The sequence below is a fragment of the Peromyscus maniculatus genome, chromosome 23 (genome assembly GCF_049852395.1).
Source record: "Peromyscus maniculatus bairdii isolate BWxNUB_F1_BW_parent chromosome 23, HU_Pman_BW_mat_3.1, whole genome shotgun sequence".
Lineage (NCBI taxonomy): Eukaryota > Metazoa > Chordata > Mammalia > Rodentia > Cricetidae > Peromyscus > Peromyscus maniculatus.
In genome coordinates this window covers 61,307,023-61,327,299 of record NC_134874.1, presented here as the reverse complement: position 1 = coordinate 61,327,299, position 20,277 = coordinate 61,307,023, and the positions used below count along the sequence as shown (strand labels likewise).

General features: G+C 44.0%; 1 protein-coding gene and 1 pseudogene across 10 annotated transcripts in view; one reads left to right on the top strand and one right to left on the bottom strand.

The window, feature by feature from the left end:
* Positions 1–20,277, bottom strand: part of LOC102912766 (serine/threonine-protein kinase PLK1-like) — a 203,106-nt pseudogene that overhangs the window by 146,599 nt on the left and 36,230 nt on the right. The window lies entirely within an intron of this gene.
* Positions 5,826–19,593, top strand: LOC143270535 (putative sperm motility kinase W). 9 transcript variants are annotated; one of them, XM_076560879.1, is made up of 12 exons: positions 5,826–5,920; positions 9,592–11,175; positions 11,588–12,015; positions 12,334–12,401; positions 13,297–13,431; positions 13,626–14,626; positions 14,757–14,888; positions 15,348–15,464; positions 16,250–16,393; positions 18,324–18,393; positions 18,730–19,031; positions 19,117–19,593. In XM_076560879.1, exons 2-3 carry the CDS (start codon positions 9,650–9,652, stop codon positions 11,610–11,612), a joined length of 1,551 nt encoding a protein of 516 aa, XP_076416994.1. In that variant the 5' UTR covers positions 5,826–5,920; positions 9,592–9,649; the 3' UTR covers positions 11,613–12,015; positions 12,334–12,401; positions 13,297–13,431; positions 13,626–14,626; positions 14,757–14,888; positions 15,348–15,464; positions 16,250–16,393; positions 18,324–18,393; positions 18,730–19,031; positions 19,117–19,593. The 9 variants fall into 9 exon arrangements, with proteins under 9 accessions (XP_076416994.1, XP_076416993.1, XP_076416997.1 ...); XM_076560882.1 differs by lacking the exon at positions 15,348–15,464 and having other exon boundaries at positions 5,848–5,920; positions 13,626–13,723; positions 14,546–14,626; positions 16,219–16,393; positions 18,730–19,027; XM_076560876.1 differs by lacking the exons at positions 5,826–5,920; positions 15,348–15,464 and adding an exon at positions 7,686–7,794 and having other exon boundaries at positions 18,730–19,027.

Below are 20,277 nucleotides of genomic sequence, written 5' to 3'. Positions count from 1 at the left end.
ATACTTATAGTTACAGTTATAGTTAAGGATTAGATAGTTATAGATTTCCTTGTTAAAAATTTCAGAGAAGAAACTCACTAAAGAGGTGTAAGTGTATAAATTTGAAAGACATTATAAGATAGTTCTGTCAGTTATATAAGTTAGGATAGAAAGTGAATCAGGTACATTTTGGACTTACCAAAATAGGATAGATACGGGAATATTTTCTCTGAGTCTATCAAATGCAAATGGACTAGACATTGTTTAGGTATTTATTGCTTGTATATATTGTATATAGTTACTGTATTTATTGTATATAGTTTTTCTTATATTAGTTATAACTTTTTTCCTTTTTTCTTTTTATTTGAATAGAAAAGGGGAAATATGTTGATATTTTATTTGTGCTGAAATGTGATTTTATTTGTATGTTAATAAATAAAGTTGCCTGGAGATCAGAGGTCAAAGCAAACCATAAGCAGAGTCAGGCGGTGGTTGTACACACCCTTAATCTGATCACATGGCAGGCAGAGTCTCAGTGTGGTCAAGAACACAGCCAAACATAGTTACAGGAGCCGTTAATCTCAGTACCAACCATAGAGACCTGGAGGTCTGTATAGACAGGCAGTGATGAGGAAGTCATGTGGCTGGGCTTAGAGCCAATGAGAAGGCAGAACAGGAAAGCAATAAAAGTGCAGGTTAGGCAGGAAGAAGCTTGCTTTCTCTGGGGAAGCTACTGCTGGTGGTCAGTTAAGGCTAGTTGTGGCTATTACTCTGATTTCTTTGGCTGTTTCCTCTATATCTGCCTCAGTGTTTCTTATTTACTAAGACTGTTTAGAATTTTGTCTACACTTATAGCCTAACCAAACTGACAAAAATCTCAGAACCTGCTAGGAATATAACCCTATATTGAAAAGACCCACATATGACTAGAGCATCATGTCCTCCTCAGTATCACCTCCTCTCAAGCAAAGTTTCAATTATACATTCATAGCTAGGTATCACTTCATGCTAGGTACCTTAAACTCAACTGCCAATGTTACAGGTACACAAAGAGATGGTGTTAGGGCATTCTAACTGCCCCCTGCCTTACAATCAAAGCATGCACTCTCTCTGTCTCTCTGTCTCTCTCTGTCTGTTTCTCTCTGTCTGTCTGTCTCTGTGTGTGTGTGTGTGTATTTCTCCGTCTCTCTCTCTCTCCCATGCTCTCTGTCTCTTATACACACACAAATACATACAAACAACTATGTATCTGTCTGTTACTTCTAGACATTTCCTCCCCACAGCAAAAGTCCCACATACACATACAGGGCTAGGTTTCTACTCCTGCTAGATACAATCTCCCTAGGAGGATCTCAGAAGAACTGCTAAGAGGACATGTTATCTAGCTGTGGAAGAGGGGTATAAAAGCTAGATGTCAGGTACTTTTGGTATCCCCTCCCCTCTCTGTACCTCCATGTTTTATATTCATTTCAGAAATTTGGGAGCCAGAAACAGTTGATGGAGATGACCTCTGACATTTGTCTTTCTGGATCTGGGTTCTCTCACTCAATATCATCTTTTCCACATCCATCTATTTACATAGAAAGATGACTTAAAAATCAAAGAGGATTGTTGTGCTGAGTGTCTGAAACTAGGCCTGTGATTTTGCAATTGCATTCAGTTCACAGGACGCATTTCTTTATTAATGTGGGGCCTAATGTGGGAGCTCCAGGCCCAATGTGGGTGCCTCCACCCCTGTGTGTTGGTCCCTAATTGTGTAAGAAAGTAAACTGAAGTAGCTGTGAAGAGCAAGCCAGTAAAGAGCTGTCCTCTGAATCTGCTAGAGATCCTAGAAAACTTCCCTAATGATGGACATTGAACAGGACATGGGGGCCAAATAAACTCTTTCAATCACATTGAGTTATATCAGGATGTGTCTATTAATAATACAATGTATACTAGAACAATATCATAGGACTGGCCTTAATTTGTAATCCTCCAAACTTCACCTACTGACTGCTGGCTTTAAGAATGTAATATAAACCAGTATGAAGAAATGGAAGTTTAAAGTTGACTAGATCTCAGGGAGAAAACAAATCAAAGACCAGTACAATACAATTCCATGAGGTCAGATTATTTTAATGAAGTTAATCATTGAACACATCTCAAGCAGACAGATTGGAGAAATACTGCTGAATGAGGGTGACACAAGAAATAGTGCCTGATGATATATACAGAGACAGGGAAGGAATCTGAGTGTATTTTTAGTTTGATAAGTACCAATCAGAGGGTATAAACAGAGGAGTGAAATCATATAACTTGAGATAGTGAATCATGGGACATATAAGCAGCAACAGTGGTTGCAGAAAGGTCAGTTTAGGAGGCTGGCAAAAGTGTGAAAACATCATGGCTTGTTCACTCTCTGGATCCAATGTTGGTGAATATACCCACTGCACTCTGTGGAACATGGCTCATGAGGTCAGAATATATGTTAGCACATTGTGACCAGCATATACAACCATTGTAATACACATAACCTGGCTCATGAGATCAGAGCATGTGGGACATTCTGAATCCTGCCCCAGCAGACATCTCATCTCAATTCCTGTATTCTGTTTGGTGAGGTCAGAAGGGATACCATTTCTAGATCATCCAGCTTCAGGAAGTTATCCCACCTACAAACCGGCACTGTGTGTCTCCACACTTGAGCTCAAGCAGAACACAGATGAGCCTAGCACAACCAAACTCTGAACACCAAGCATCAATCTAAACATTCCCCAACACAAAGGAAACAGAAGCACTGGAGTAACAAACTAAATCCAGATCAGCCCATGACAAATGCAGAAGTAACAAGAAAAACCCAGGACAACATTGTTGTGGCTGCATCTTGAGACCCCTGAGCAAGACCACCACAGAGCTGATATCCAATGCAAAACACACAGGGGTTTATTGATAGCAAGCAAGCCCGGGCTTGGTCCATGTCCAACACTCGACACAGTGGGTGGAGGAGGATGGCCCTGAGCTCTCAGGGTGAGGGGTTTTTAATGGAAAAAACACAAGCAGGGTGGCACAAGCCTTGGCATCATATGATTGGGTGAGGGTGTGTAACCTTTGGATTTACTGGTTGGGTTACAGTTATCACCTTGGGGGCAGGCCTGGACAAGTCCCAGGCTTTGTCCTTGAGCTGCCATGGGGGTTGGCTGGGCTAGCATGTACTAACTGTGGGGACTGACTCAGTGGGCCAGGCTCTGTCCTTGAACTGCCATGGAGGGTGTCTGGCCTCACATGTTCAGATAGACCCATGTATGCATCTCTTAGCTGGTGAGGGGTTCCAGACAGTAAACAACTGGCTAGAACTTGAGTGGTTAGAGTACTTACAGAAAGGGAGCTACTGCAAGGACTATGTCATAGCCCTCCCAGAAACTGTTTGCTCAAGTCTCAGGAAACTGAAATTGAGCCCTGATCTCTGGGAGAAGACTGACAGCCTGTTATGGCATCTGCTTGGTCCTTTCAACGTAACTCCTCCCAAAATGATCAATCCCAAAGTAGTGGCCAACAATAAGAGAGACTTCAACCAAATTCAAGGTTGGGTAACAAGGAAAGCCCAATGGCAGATGCATGGATCTCCCTGGGAAAGGGAAAAAAAGAGATCTCCTGGGTGAACTGGGGGCAGGTGAGGATGGGAGCATGAAGGTTTGGGTTGGGAGGTGCATGAAGGGGCACTCTACTGAAAGAGATGACTGGAACAGGGGAGCATAATGGGGTCAGGTAGAACATGATGCAAGGGGAACTCCCCGAAATCTATGAGGATGAACCCAAATAAGATGTCTAGTAATATCGGATACACAGCCTGAACTGGCCATCTCCTGTGATCAGACTGTTGACTACCTCAATTGTCAGCAGAGAGTCTTCATTCAGTAACTGATGGAAATAGATGCAGAGACCCACAACAAAACATTAATCCTCCTTGGTTTCAGGGAATTCTGCTGAAGAGAGGGAGGAAGGATTGTGGGTTCCGTGGGGTCAAGAACATCCCAAGATAACAGAAAACAACTAACCTGGCTCATATGAACTCAGTCTGAACCAACAACCAGAGATCCTACATGAGACTGACTAGGCCCTCTACATATATCTGACAGCTGTGTAGCTTGGTGTACTTGTGGAACTCCAAACAATGGTAGTGGGGCTGTCCCTTGGGCTTTGTCTGGCTCTTGGGAACCTATCTGTGAGTCCCTGATGTGCACCTCTCTGCTTCCTAACACATACTGCTCAGTATAATCCCAACTGGACAAGTCCTGACTCACAGAAGGGTAGAGAACAATGAGATGAGGTGAGGTCTGTAGATGGACAAGAAAACATGGCTATTACTCTGGGAATATATTGGTGTCATTGGGCAGATACTGTTGCGGGCTGTGGGATGTGAGCACTTTTGAAGATCTGGCAGATCCAGTGCTGGGTGGTGATTAGGATAACCCACATGGCAGGGACCATGTCAAGGAAGGACTGATGCTCCATTAGTGGAAGCAAACTGCCCATGAGTAATGTCCCCAATAGGTAAGGCTTGTTATTATGCATGTCTTTCCTGATCTCACCCAGCAGCTTATTGCCCAGCTTGTCCATTGCTGGGACCCCAGGAAAGTTAAAGCACTCTGAGAGCAGTGGGCTATGGAGACCACCTGGTGAGACTTAAGGAGGACAGCTCCACATTGATGCAAACCCCAGTAAAGCAAAGTGGAACGCCATGACCATTGACCTTCAGCTGTGTCTTGGCAACAGCATACCTCTCTTCCCACCTTGGGTTTGAATTATACTATGTAGCCATTCAGTGTCATACCTTAATGTCCAAGATCTCATATAGAAAACTACACCCAAATGATGTTGATCCTCCATGGACTGTAAGAATGAAGTTAAAGATCAAAGCCGGGCGGTGGTGGCGCACGCCTTTAATCCCAGCACTCGGGAGGCAGAGCCAGGTGGATCTCTGTGAGTTCGAGGCCAGCCTGGACTACCAAGTGAGTCCCAGGAAAGGCGCAAAACTACACAGAGAAACCCTGTCTCGAAAAACCAAAAAAAAAAAAAAAAGATCAAGGCCAAAGGGCAAGTGGCATGGCACTCATGACTATGGGATCTGTTCATTGCTGGTTCGTTGCCCACCAGAAAGAAACAGATGGAATCCATACCATGAGAACTCTTTGGGAATGAAAGCTCAGCAGAGTGGGGAGACTAACTGGAAGACAGTGTCTTCTGGAACATAGAAACTATAGGTATTTCATTCCGGAAGCAACTACATATTTTGAGATTGGAATCAATTTTGGAATACGATCATTGAAGGAGGACATGACACTTTTAAACATGGTCAGTTCAAGGTCATGTATCCCATGCTTTTTAGTGTAAATGAGAGAGGGCTGGGGGAGAGAAAGAACCACAGATTGACTGTATCAGTCATGGCACCTAAAATGTAACTTGACATTGCCTGACTAGAGACACATGCTTAAGATGACACTAACTACTAGGAGAAGACAAGGATATGTCAGAAGAATATTGAGATGACAAATGCCACATAACTGGACAACTCTGCTGATGTCAATGCCATTATTTCCTTCCATTGGGTTGACTTGTGTTTCTATAAATCTGAAGTTAAATAAACCCTGCCTCCTGTAAGTAGATCTTTGCCAACTATTAGACCACACATGAGAAAAATTAGTAGTTGAGTGGCTGGAAACAAGAATGTGAGAGAAAATAAAATCACTATAGCTTTTTGCCAAGCCTTGATTGGACCATTGCATGTGACATCACATGGAGTCCAAGTGATGTAAGCTAGATATCAGCCAATAAAAGGGCGCCACCTAGGGCTGGGTTTTGTCTTTGTACTTCAAAGAAGCAGTTGGTTGATGGGAGAGCAGTTGGATTCAGTTGTTTCTCCTGGATTTGGACTTTTCAAAGCCTGTTGGAGCTCGACTTAGTGAGTATATTCCCCAGGTTTTCAGTTTAGGCTTTTGTCATTTGTTATCTATTCATTGCTTTATTTACATCTTTGGTTTGGGTTTTGATTTTTGCCTGTAAATGCTTTTTCCTCATTTCACCTCATTTTCCTTTTATCAATTTCTTTCTTTGTCATTTTTGCCTTTGTTCTTGTGTAATTCACACATATGGTGGTATATATTATCTCTATAGCATGAGGAATTTGATCATGACTTCCCATACCTGACTATTTTGCATTTTGATCATATTTACATGGTCTATTTCACTTACCCACACATTGAATGTGACAAGTACATTGAAATGATCTACGGTTCTTTCCTCTGCTTGTTCAGGATCCCTGGGAAACAAAATGTGACAGTTGTGTTTGTGGAACTGGAATATTTGAAGTCATACTTTCTCTAGTTCCAAAACTTTTCCTGAAAAAGGCATTTCATTCCTTTGATGTCTGATTATAGGACTTACCTCAACGTTGTGTGTATGTTCTGCTTTGTATCAATTTGTATGTGTGGACGAATCCTAATGTTCCTAGGTTAAGGAATTCTGAAAATGAAGTATGTTCTTCTCCTCCTCCTCCTCCTCCTCCTCCTCCTCCTCCTCCTCCTCCTCCTCCTCCTCCTTCTTCTTCTTTTAATTTTTTTCAAGACTGGGTTTCTCTGTGTTGCTTTGGTGCATGTCCTGATCTTGCTCTGCAGACCAGGCTGGCCTTGAACTTACGTAGATCTGCCTGTCTCTTCCTCCTGAATGCTGGGATTAAAGGCGTGTTACAACACTGCCTGGCAAAGTATGGTCTTCTTAATGTGCTGTTGAATTTGGTGTGAGCTATCTCTCATTAAGGATTTTCTAATTTATGTTAGTCAATGATATTGCCTCATATTGGCTTCTTTTTACCTTTTATTTACTTGGTTTGAGAATAAGGGTAATGCAACTTTTGTGAGAAAAAGTTGAAAATGTTCCTTCCCTCAGACTTATAGGGTACTGAAATATCTGGAGAACATTGCTGTTAGATGTTGAGATGACAGAATTCATCAGTGAATTGTCCTGGTCACTGTATGAGTCTTTCTTGATACTAAGTACTTTCAGAGTGTTTGTCTAGTTTTATTTCCTAGACTTTAATTTTCCCTTTGAGTTATTATTTCCCTCCTTCTTGGATGTATTTTCTATTTTTTATCAGAGGAGGGAGGGAATGGTCAGAGCTTACAGAAGGACAGTGATGCATGGACAGATCTTCCTTTCAGACAAAAAGTCATTAGTAATGATGCACTGGACACTGAGGGAGTTTTATTCCCACCAGACAAAGTGTGTCTCCATTAACTTCATGGTATCTGAGTGGAAAGGAGTTGCTTCAATATCAAGTAGCAGGCTTGGTTAATATGAGACCTATGTTACATGACAGAAAATGGGATCTGAAACTTAGGCTACTTGAAGGGCTCATTGATTATATTCACAGGATGGGTGGGAGGGATATGGTCAATTTGTGACTGTGTGACAGCAATGAATCTATCTTGGCTTCTTGGAAAGTAACAGGAGTGTGGTGGGGATACATAGCAGCCCTCTTTGCTAAGGGCATTAGTCCTTGGGGCAAGAACGTGGATGGAAAAAAAATTTAATAATTTAACTGAAAAATAATTTTAAAAAATCACTTTGGTTTTTTGCCAAGCCATGATTGGTCCATTGCATGTGACATCACACAGAGTCCTTGTGAGGTAAGCTAGATACTAGCCAATCAAAAGGCACTGCCTGAGGCTGAGTTTTGTCTGTACTTCAGAGAATCAGTTGGTTGGTGGGAGAGCAGTTGGACTCAGTTATTTCCCCCATATACTTGACCTTTTCCCTGACCTGTTGGATCTGGACACAGTGAGTTTGATTCCCAAGTTCTCAGTTTGGCCTTTTGGCAATTGACTATTACTTCTTTCTTTGTTTGGGTTTTTCAAGACAAAGGTATAGCTTTGTGCCTCTCCTGCGTCTCGCTCTGTAGACCAGGCTGACCTCGATCTCACAAAGATCCGCCTGCTTCTGCCTCCTGAGTGCTGGGATTAAAGGCTTGTGCTACCACTGCTCGGCATTTCTTTATTTACATCATTGGTTTTGGTAGTAATTTTCCCCTGTAATTCCTTTTTATTCATTTCAACTGATTTTCCTTCTATTAACTCCTTTTTGTCATTTTTTGGCTGTGTTCTTGTGTATTTTACAAATTTAATGTTATGTAGTAAATGCGTAGGATGAGGAATTTGATCATGACTGATATCTGCCTGTACTCTACTTTGATCATATTTCTCTGTTATACTTCACTTCCTGGCCCATTACATTGGACAATTACTTCCCATTATACAAAGGCTATGCCTCTGCCTGCTCATGACCTGGAGTGAACAAAATGTGACACTTGTGTTTGTGGAACTGGCATATTTGTAGTCACACTTCCACTAATTCCAAGTTTTCACCTGAATTGGGCATTCTATTCCACTGATGTCTGATTTAGGACTCACCTCAGTGTTGTGTGTATGCTGTGCTCTTTGGCTGTTGATGAATCTTGAATGTTCCCAGTTAAAGACGTCTTGAGCATAAAGTCTGGTCTTATTAACGTGGTGTTGAATTTTATGTGACCTATCAATTACCCTCATTCAGGTTTTTCTAGTCTGTCAGTCAAGGATATTGCCCGATACTAGGATCATTTTGAAATGTCTTATATAGTTTGGAAATTAGGGGAATAACTCTTTTATGAAATGTGCTTGAAACTGTGCCTTCCCTGAGTTTTATGAACTACTGAAATACTTGCCGGTCATTGTTGCTAGTTGTAGAGATTGGAAAGTTGATTTCCAGTGTGTTGGTTTTGGCTCCTAGGATTTAGATTTCCTGTGTCATATTTATATTCATGTTTTTCAGTTTTTCTTTATATTTCATCTTTTTTCATACAGTAAATCTTGACTGCATCCTCCCCTCCTTCCGATCCTCCCAGTTGCCCCTCAGCCAATCTCTCCACCAGATCCACTGCTCCTCTGTTTCCCTTGAGAAAAGAGCAGGCTCCAAGGGATAGCAACTGAACATGGAATAACAAGATGCAATAAGATTATATTAATTTATTTTTGTTTTAGTGATAATTTGTACTTATTTTATCAGTTTCCTCAATAAATGTTACCCAATTTTCATTTTGAAAATTCAGCCTTTTATTTCCCTTTGGTTTCTTTTCTCCTTTATAGAAAACATTTTTAAATTTACTAGACTAAATAAATATATAAAGCACATAATGTATATTATAGGTAACATATATGTATAATATAATATTTATAACTGTGTACATTATAATAGATGCTGAGTATATTATGTATAGTTCTACTAGTTTAGAGTTTGAATTCATTGAACTATATTACATAATCTTGATCAACTTTGTTAAGGGGTTTGCATTGTGGCACATCCTTGTAAAGAAGCAGTTCATTCTTTCAGGGATCTCAGGATTTTCTTTTGCATGCCAACTTTACTTATACCAACACTGATCTTTCTTATGATTCCTCATCCACTGCCTTGGGTTTAGGTTCTTCTAGTATTTTTATATCCTTGAAGAGCATCATTAGAATGTTTGGGATATATCAATTTCATAACAGAGAATCCAAATCTATGTCCTCCCCTTCTAAAACTGCATTAATCTTTTTCTTTTAGCATTGTGTGGGTCTGAGATTACCCACAAGATAAAGTGGTTGAAATTGAGCAGAACACCATGGGTAGCCACATGGAAGAGGACATTCTTGAAAAGGATTTCAGGATGTTAACATCTCTGGGTTGTGGTTCCTTTGGGGAGGTGAAGCTGGCCTGTCACCTTCCCACACATACACGAGTGGCTGTCAAGGTCCTTGAGAAAAACACCAACAGTGTGGCTGACATCAGTACTGAAGTGAACATCCTTCAGTCTTTAGAACATAGGAACATCGTTCGATTTTTTGACATGATCGATACACTGTCAACCACTTATCTGATTATGGAGTATGTGGCAGGAGAAGATCTGGAGAGCTGCCTCCAGGCACTGGGCTGTCTAAAGGAGGAGGAGGCTAGAGTGATTTTCGGGCAGGTGGTGTCAGCGGTTCACTTCCTCCACCAGAGACACATTGCACACCGTGATATCAAATTAGAAAACATCCTAGTCGATGCAGCAGGAAATGCAAAGCTTTGTGACTTTGGTATGGCAATTGAAATCACAGAGGGGCAGATGCTGGAGGAGATCTGTGGCTCCTTGCTCTATTGGGCCCCAGAGATCTTGGCCAGAAAGCCCTATGATGGACTGGCAGGTGATATGTGGAGCTTGGGTATCGTCCTGTATGTCCTGGTCACAGGGCACTTTCCATACATGGAAGAAACCCTTGAAGGTATGCACAGGGTCATCACCACCACAATGTGTCCCATTCCTTACCATCTATCAAAACCCTGTCACATCATCATTGCCCGACTACTCATGGTCCCTATCTGGTACCGATTCACAATCTGTCAGCTTGTGGAACGACCATGGCTAGGCCCCATTCAAGAACATGTACTGCCTGCCACCAAAGAAATCCTGCCCAGGGTCGTGGAGACCATGTGCACCATCGGCTATACCTGTGAGGAGATTGTTTCATCCCTAACGCACAGGCGAGAAGATAATCATGTAATGGCTACATGCAACATTCTCAAATATCAGCTGAGTGGAGGAGACAGCCATCAGCAAGATCAGATGCCCTGGTTAACTAGCAGCCCTCCAGGTCCTGTTTGCCTCCCTCTCCCCTTGACGAAGAGAGCCAGTGAACCAGCATTTACAACCAGTACACAAGCTGGGAAGAGTCACGTTAACTTGGAGGGTGTGGAAGAAAGAGGTAAAGGATATAGAAGCTACACCATGCCTAACAGACTCTCCTTCCTGGAGGCGATGCCCGGTTCAGACAACACAGTCCCAGAAAGAGATGCTCTTGTGGCTGATGTCATCAACACTGCTACAGAGGACACTGAAGTCAACAGGAATTCTGTTGACCCCCTGCCTGGCAATCTCTCCTCTCCCGAATCAGTCTTGGAGGCTACACCCACGGGATTTCTGAACCTGGGCTTCTGTGAAGAAGATTCATCCCAGGGGTCAGACATTCCCAGTGACCAGCCCCAGGTGGCACCCATGACATCTAGATCCAGGCCACTCAGGATCTGGAAACTGGTGAGGAAGCAAATTTCCCATGTACTGAGAGCACTGTGCTGCTGCTGCTGCTGCTGCTGCCTGCCCACCCCAAGGTGAGCCCTGAACCCTTGCATCAGGGGTTCAAGGAAAAGAGGGGACAGTAGAGACCTACATGGAGACCAGTTGGTGGGTCCACACAGATGAATTCCTACATTGTATTTTCAATATACTATTTCAATATCCATTTTAAATGAAAAGTTGTACCCACTCAGAGGGCCCAGAATTTCAGATATGTGGTACATTAGATGTCAAATTCACAGCTTCCTGTTCATGTACAGTCCTAGAAGGCTGAAGCAAAAGCAGGTGGCATAGCATCGGGACCACAGCATGGGAAGGAAGGGAGGAGAGTTTGGATAAATGGAGCAAAGGTTCAGAAAGGAGAAATCAGGGGAGGAATATGGCACAGAACTTTTATCTGACAAAGTCACTAAAAGAGGTGCTTTCATGTTTCTTTCTGCTTTGAAGTGTGGAAACTGAAATGGCCCAATAGAATTCCAGACCTGGTGAGGAGCCACGGAAGGGACCCAAGACAGATCGCCAGAGTGCCAGCTCCCTCCAACACAGAGCAACAGGCTCCTGCCTGCAATAATCCTCCAGCTATTGGGTCTGAGCTACCAATCTGCATCTCTTTCAGCTCAATTCAGCTTCAGAACTGTTGTGGGACAATTGGGGGTCATATAGCATATGTACCCCATGACCCTCTACCTTCCTAGCTTTGGTTGTGCTTGTAGGACCGCTCACACTGCATGGAAAACAGCAGCCTCTACCACCAGAAATGACTTCATACCAATCACGGCTGCTCATCATCTTGGTCACTTTAACCCTCCAACTTACTCTGTGACTGCCTTATGGACAAAACAGCAAGACCTGTGTAAATCCTCTGGAGAATGGAGGTGGGTGAAGGAGATAAAGGAGACTAATTGGCAAACAATTTCAAGACAGGAATACGGGACATGAGAGTTGGTGTAGAATAAGGAGTAGAGTCTGTCCTGAGGAACTTCCTGTCAACAAAGGAGATGTGTGTTCTGACCTGTGACAGGGGCTGTGCACAGTCTAGAGCAGGAACAAACCTCCCTTGAAGTGCAGAGTGGGAGGGAGCTAGGAAGAGCCAGCAATGAGGAGGAGAGGGCCTGCTCTGATGGTTCCTACCATGTGTCAAGGCACACAAGTAGGATGTTGTCTTGGAAATAACATCCTGTTCTTTCCTACAGATCTGGGGTAAAGCAGGAGAAAGATGCAGCACTATTGGTCAGTGGAGTCCCGTCCTCCTCAGTGCTGAGTAAGTCCTGTCTGTTAAAGTCACTAAGAGAGGCACTTTCCTTATTCTTTCGGGTTTTATTTGGGAAAAGTGAACTGGCGTATTTGATCTACAGTCTTGGTGTGGTGTAGTGCAACAGGAAGGATCCAGGCTGGAAATCTGTGTGATGATATGTTAGGGCTACAGGTTCCAGTATCCATCCTCCAGGTTAGGGTCTCAGCTGCCATCTTCCCCATCCTTCACCTCACTGCTGTCCCTGCATTGTTGCTGAACATCCCTAAGTAGTCACGTGTAGCATCGACCCAATGAATGTCTACATCCCTCATGGTTCCTGTGGGACCAGGGTTCCACGACATCTAAAAGGGCTGCCTCTGTCAACAGGACAGACTTGCACATAGATCTCAGGCTTCCCTCTTCTTTGATTCATTCATCACCTCCAAACTGCTTTCTGACTGTCTTTCAGAAGAACTGCAGGAACTGTAAATCCACTGGGAGATGGGAGGATGGAGATAAGGGGGAGGAACAGGAAAAGGGAGGATGGAGAGGATGAAGAGGAAATGAGAGTACCTGTAGAAAGGGGTAGAGTGTGTCCAGAGGAGCTTACCTGAAATGAGTGGAGAAGAGGAGGTTTTGCTGGGGCAGGTGTTGAAGAACTGAGCCCAGGAACAAATGTCTCAAACAGAGCAAAATGTGACCTCAGCTTTAGAGCGAGCAATGAGGAGGAAGGCCTTGATTGTGCTTGGCATATGTAAGGTAGAGAACTATGAGGCTGCTTTGGAAGGGATTCTGATTCTGGGCTATTGAAGAAGGGTGTTGCAAGAGAACGGTGGCTGCATCATGCAGTGGGGTCCTCTGCTGGTCTTGTCTGTCATGGCCTTTGGCAGATGAGATGACATCTATGTCTTTTTCTCCATAGCCTCCTTCATCCAGGCTTCCCATGGTGCCTTCCACCTCCTGATCCAAGAATTCTGCATCATTTTTCCATCTCATAGAGGCATTTATAACTGATACTTGACCTTGCATTAACATTGTTCTGCTCCAGTGTGGGAAGGTAAGTATGCATTGCCAGGCCTGATGCTGAGTATTGCCTCTACAAGAACAGCAGCCATGGGAATTCTTAATGGCCAATGCCCACCATTGGGGTCAGACTCAGAAGGAAACCTTGATCATCATGGAGTTCTTGATGACAGCCCCTGGTGCAGTGTGAAGCATTGGTTGAGTTGTAGTGTCTCAACTGTTTTCCAGGACACCTTCCAGTTAGGGAGCAGCTCACTGATTCACAAGGGGAAATGAACTCAACAGGGACTCCAGGGTCCTAATCTGTGTGTATCATGCACCTGAAGGTAGGATTGAGCAAAGTAAGTATTTGTGTGTGGCAGAAGATAAGTCTCTGAAGTCTGGTTTTGATGTGATGAAAAGGATCTCATAAAGTGGCATGTGACAGCATCCCCGACACAAAGGTAAATTCATCATTGACTTGCTCAACTGAAGAGCAATAGGAGACTTAGAGACTGCAGAGGTTGACAAGGGAGGAACCAGCTTCTCTGCTGTAGTTGGCCTCCAGCTCCACTCTGACCATCTGATCCTGGGCTGTTAGCAAACACTGATGCATGTTAAAGCCTTTGGCCAGATCTTCCCAGTGGATGATGGCCAGCTTGTGCTGTCACTGACTTCTAGAACCCTGACCATCTGGAGAGTCCCAAGTGCACAATACAAGATCAGTCAGTTTGTTCAGGAAGAGAGAGAGAAATTTTCAGTTTGTAGGTATCACCTGGTGTCAGACTGTGTTTCTGCTGCATATCAGTGAAGGCAGGGCTGAGAAATGGTTGAGGAGTCTGTTGAATTCTAGAAATGAGATAGGAAAATTTCCTGAATCCTCATTTTATATATTTTACTCTTTTTGAGACTGGATCTCACTGTATGGCCCTGGCTATCCTGAGACTCTCTGTGTAGAACATACAGCTCTGAAACTCATAGAGATTGACCCCCTTTCTCTGCCTCCTGAGTGCTGTGATTACACATGTGGACTGCCATGCCTGGCTTCACGTACTGTTTGTATAGCATCAATGGTAAATTTCTCCAAACATTTGAAGGAAAGGAGACAAGTCCTGTCCTCCTTTCATCTCAACAGTGTCAGGGATTGAATTGAAGTTTCTTTCATCCAGGATGGAGTACAAACAGCAGCAAAGTTCAAATCTAACCTTCAGAATAGAAGTCTATGTCCACCAGTGAACAGATACCTGGAGGTGAGAACTGCTGTCATGAATCTTCTGGGGACCCCAGTCAGTGGGCTGGAGGAAGTATGCACTAGGTGATACATCCTTGGAAACAAGTCACAGAGCATGCAAAGGCTACTCTCTAACCCTGTTTTTACAGGATCCCCACTGCAGTCCAGGCACAAATCCCATGACCTCTACCTGACCAATCAGGAGAGTCCAGATTGGCTACCTGGTCTGATTGATTGAGTTCTTTTCATTTGAGCCATGTGATCACAGCTGAGGACTCAAGGTGGGTCACTGAGACAGCTGGTGCCTGTCTTGGGATATTGAAGGCAGGACTTTCATTTTAAGGACACCAGTGGCAGAGGCAGTACATGAACCCACATATTCTAGATAGCAGCTTCCGGTTCTACTTATCTGACACCCAGATTTTGTCTGCTTGTCTGATAACTTCCATGGCTACTCTTGCTCATGGGTCCCACAGTGCTTTTGTTATTTGTCAAAACCACTTTGGATTGCTTTTAGGCCACTGAATCTTGTTCATACTCCCTGACTAATGGAGATCCAGGGCTGCAGGTTTCTGGATTCTGAACCAACTAGGACTCTGTACACCCCACTCTAGACAGTGTGTGATGGTAGAGGTGATCAGGCCCTCCCAAGAACATTGTGGACCATCCCAGGAAGACCACTGTCCTATTCCATGTCCTGAGTGTTCTGTTGTTCATGTTCTGACCCCTATGACCTGCAGATTTTGCATATGGAAAAGAAAGTGACCTTTGTCTTTGGGACAAGCTTGTCACACATAACACAGTCATCCTCAGTTGTATCTGTTTTCTGAAAAAATGTGTAAATTTCACTCTTTGGGGTGAGTATGTGCTCTTTTCCGTGTATGCTCTTCATTTATTTATTCCATTTACTTATTTATCCATTTATCTATTTATTTATTCATTTATTTCTCTCTATATACATATGTATATATGTATATATATTTATATTTATATTCATTCTATGTGTCTTTTACATCAGGTATTTTGATTACATTCATGTCCCCATCATTTCACATCTGCCCTTCACCCCTACAACTGCCCCAATACAACAAAATTTAACAGAAAAAAAGGAAACATAAGATAAAATTAAAAAGGGGAGAAAGAGGGAAACTTAAAGGTTTCCTCATGGAAGCTGCAGTGACCGAGTGTGACAGAGTGAGTCACACTGTAAACCCTTCTGTCCACATATCTTCACTTGTTAGTGCTCATTGCGGAGTCACTGGTCTGGTTCCAGGCCTTCAGTGTCTATGACACTAATTAATTTTGTGTTTGATACTGTCATTTTTCCTTTGCATTTGGCACATTAACTTTTTTCACTGTCTGGGCATGCAAATTTAAAACTCTGACTTCAAAATTACCAGTGACACAGTACAAATCCACTTCTAAATAAAGTGTCATGGTTGAGCTGGAGAGGGAGAACAGAGGACGATAACCAGGGATTGCAGAGGCAGCAGGAAAGAATTGACTAAGGGAGGAATTTAGAGAGAATGGAAGAGACAGATGGGAGGAGCCATGGGGAGAGGGATGCACAGTAGGTCTAGCTTAAGTGCTGCATATTTCAAATTCCCCTAGAGTCCCTTTCCTATGTCCATCCTCTTTAAAGTGATGAGCTCTCTACATCAGGAGATACAGGGTGGCGACTTGCAGGTGTGGCCTGAGACAGCAGAAGCAGGAACTCTGCAGGAAGTCCAGATGGCAGTGTGCCTACTTCCCCAGCATGAAGGGTCTGTGTCCAGCACAGGAGGAGGTGAGCCAATTACCACAGATTTCCCTCCAGAAAATCCTCATTATCAAGGTAATATGATCAAGGGCTGGTGTTTCACAGCATCCTCATCAGTGGGGGCCATGAGCCAATATCAAGTGCAAGCTGCCCTTGAACATGCAGACCCTGTGGACCAGTCTGCAGGGGAATAACTAGCAGTACTCATTAACCTGTCCACCCTTCAGGTTTCTGGTCCTAGTGAAATGTTTCCCCACATGAGGGGAAAGGTGCGCCTTCCTCTCCTTCCTCTCCCTCCTTCCCTGCTGCAGCCTTCATTTGTCCCTGTGTCCTGACCATCAGAAAAGACACAGTCCCACAGCATGCTGGTCTAGTTTATGTGTTTGTGAAGGGGCCTCACTGTAGGGAGTTTTATCAGAACCATATTTGTCTCCTAACTGGAAAGTGACAACAAGCTGGAGGAAAATGGGTACCACTTTGGATGGAATGCTGGGACATTGCTCCACTTTGGAAGTGAGTAGGCCTTACCTAGCCTAGGGCACAGTGGTCAGAGGTGGGGTCAGCACTCCTACAACTACTTTGTACCGAGTTCCAGTGGGTACAGCGGTCAGGCCTAGACAGCCTTGTTGACAATAGAGCTATAGCTTTCTGCTAGGCTGTCTGCTTGCTTGTCCTGCTGGGATAATTGTTTAAACTGTTGTCCCGTGCACCTGACAGGCAGACAGCCTCTCCATGCAGTGAAGGATGGCCACTCTGAATAGGATTATTGTCAAGGCTCATTTCTGGGCAGCACATGGCTGAAAGCATCACTGAGACCACTATCTAACAGCCTGTAGTAGATGATTAGTTTTTGGTTTCTGGTCTAAACTTGACTCTGGCTTAGAGGTTAGGAAGAATGAGGCTTCTCAGGCAGGTTTGCCTCAATCCCAAGGGTAGGTGATCATTAAGCTTGTGTTATAGAAGAAGAGAAAAAGAGGGAGAGGAAGGAGAGGGAGGGAGGGAGGGAGAGAAAGAGAAAGACAGAGAGAGAGAGAGAGAGAGAGAGAGAGAGAGAGAGAGAGAGAGCTGAGGCATGGCCACAGAGGGATATTGAGATAACTTGGTGTAGGTGGCACATCTCTCCCCTCTGATCTTAACACCATTGAGAAGGAACACTTTGAATCAAAGATGGTGAACATCTTCTCAACACCTGTATGTTGTGACATCCATTCTGTCACTGGACAGTGACTTAGTCTGTGTTGTTTCCAGAGACTGGGGCGTGGGGATTCACACAACCTAGCAAGGGAAACCAGCCAAGAGACAATGACCTGCTTGCTCCTCAGCCAATGCCTGGTCTGTTGGTCAATGAGTAACCACTCCGGCAGGCTTCACCCTGATGCACTTAACCGAAACCAGGGCTTGTAGAAGGGAGTCTTGGGTACTATGGCCAGGCATGCAAACTCTCAGGAGACAGCACATGTGCACCAGGGCCCTAAACCCTGGTAATGGTCTTTGAGAATGTGGAAGTCAAGAAACAGAGTTGATGCCTAAGAGGCCAGGTGAGTATAATGTGAACTTTTTATATCGCTGGCCACTGCATGGAGCATGTGGTCGCCTTTAGATAGTTATGTGAGAGAAGTCAGCTTATGATCAGACTCACACACTCAACACCCTCCTTCCCCCACTGCCTGCCTCCTGGAGGCAGCAGGAACAGGTGCAGACAATACATGCTCTTGGTTCCAAGAACTTTCCACACACTACCCCAAAGTTGCTCAGTAATATTCACTTCCTTATGGAAAAAAGTGAGTCCACTTGATGCCGGGTAGCTTGCTCTTTTGCACAGTCTGACTGGTTGGGAATGTTTAAATTACTCTTAGGTCATTGATACAGATCGGATGACTATTGTGGTTACAGCCTGAGTCTCTTGTATCTGAGAGGTCAACCCCAGATCTCTCATTGACATCCTTTCTTTCCTCAGATCTTCCGGTTCTGGAGGATATGTTCAGACAAACCTCATCTTCACCATATGTGCATCCTGTCTCATCTAGGCAAGTGTTCAGTGAGCTGGGTGCAGGAAGCACAGCGTCTAGACACAGACATGTTGGTGAAACTGCGTTTCCTTCTTGATCCTAGAGCCTGTTTATGGGACAGTAGCAGAGCAGCTAGGACAAACCAGTCCCTGCAATCAGGGCTTCTCAAGGAGACCCCACTGAGTTCTCCCACAGGAAGTCACATGGGAAGAAAAATGTCATTATTCCTGCCTCATTAGGTCCTGAATTCCACCAAAATAAACCAGTTATTATCTGAAAGGCCACAGGTCTAGCGTGGTGAATGAATCTTTCTGCCAGCCTCATCCATTATCTAAGATAAGCTTTTTCTTCTAGGTGCCTGGCCATATCCTGAATCGTGGACCCCGAGAATTCCTGACTTGCATGTGTGCACACTGAGCATTGGTGACATGGAGGGAAAAGAGCACCTCTCCCCTCCCCTTCCTGGAAGACTAGCATGCCATTTTCTGAGCCCCAGAGGAACTCAGAGACTCCATCCACACAGCAACAGGAGGACATGCTGTGGAGGACGATGGCATGGTTTCTCTTCCATCATCCAACTACAGACAACCACCCCAAATTACCAACAAGACCTGGGGAATCTACAGGAGCGTTTCCCTGTGAAAGCCTCCCAGTGGGTACTTACTGTTGAATCCTGCCCAACTTAGACCCATCTATATTTTGACAGTTCAGAAAGTCACTGATGCCTCTCTGTCTTCACAGATAACAAAGAAAACCTGCCTGAGCAGGTAAAGAAATATCTCAGAAGAGCCTTGGGAATTAAATGTGCTTCTCTTTCTGAACTCTAGAGTGGATCTCCTGAGAAGGGCAGTACTTATTTTTTACAGATAGAAACTGAGAAAGGGATAGAAGATAGAAAATTTTGACAGAAGAGAATTTCGCTGCAGCATCGGACATCCTTCCAGTCCGCTTTCCTTTTCTCTCGAGGATAAAACCCCTGCCTCACCAAAAAATATATATAAAAATATATATAATCCATAACACCGGCATGCCTTTCCACTGGCAGGGCTGACTCAGCACTTTCACCAAAAACTCTGTAATAAAACTATTATTTTCCTTTATCTTTAGTCCCTATTACTTTGTCTTTAGTCCCTGTTCATTTGTCTTTAGTCCCCCCTTTTATTGGTTCCCCCCTTTTTTCTTTAGTCCCTTTTTTTCTTTAGTCCCTTTTTTTTCTTTAGTCCCTGTTCACGGCGCCATTTTGGGGGGCGTTTACCCTCCACCCCCACAGCTTCCCAGAGTTTTCTTGAGTGCGAGCAGCAGGAAATATTAGATAGAAGGATTTATAGCGGAGAATGTTGCAGAGATAAACAGATAGAAAATAAAGGATAGCCTCGAGAGGGCCTGGAACCTATTCCAACGGGCCCGGACTGTCTCTGGCCCAGGGTTTTTATAGAGATGCCAAGGGGTGGAGCAAAAGACCTCCTCCCCCAGCACAGCCAAGTGCAGCCCATCTCAGACACCTGCACTCAAGCCCGTGGTCCTGATCATCCTCTATGCGGACCTGCTGGGTAAAGCCACGAGGAACCCCAGAACAGGCTCCCACAGCTATGGAGACCACCTGGTGAGACTTAAGGAGGACAGCTCCACTGTGATGCAAACCCCAGTAAAGCAAATTGGAATGCCATGACCATTGACATTCAGCTGTGTCTGGGCCACAGCATAGCTCCCTTCCCCCTTGGTTTCAAATCATACTGTATAGACATTCAGTGTCATATGTTAATAACCAAGATCTCATATAGAAAAAAATCCCCAAATGATGCTGATCCTCCATGGATTGTAAGAATGAAGTTAAAGACCAAGGCCAAAGGGCAAGTGGCATGGCACTAATGACTATGGGATCTGCTCATTGCTGGCTCATTG

Excerpts from the sequence above, each read along its gene's own strand:
- LOC143270535 (XM_076560879.1), top strand. The coding sequence starts at position 9,650 with ATGGGTAGCCACATGGAAGAGGACATTCTTGAAAAGGATTTCAGGATG. Across the intron at positions 11,176-11,587 it reads TGCTGCCTGCCCACCCCAAG|TGTGGAAACTGAAATGGCCC; the intron begins GTGAGCCCTGAA and ends TCTGCTTTGAAG.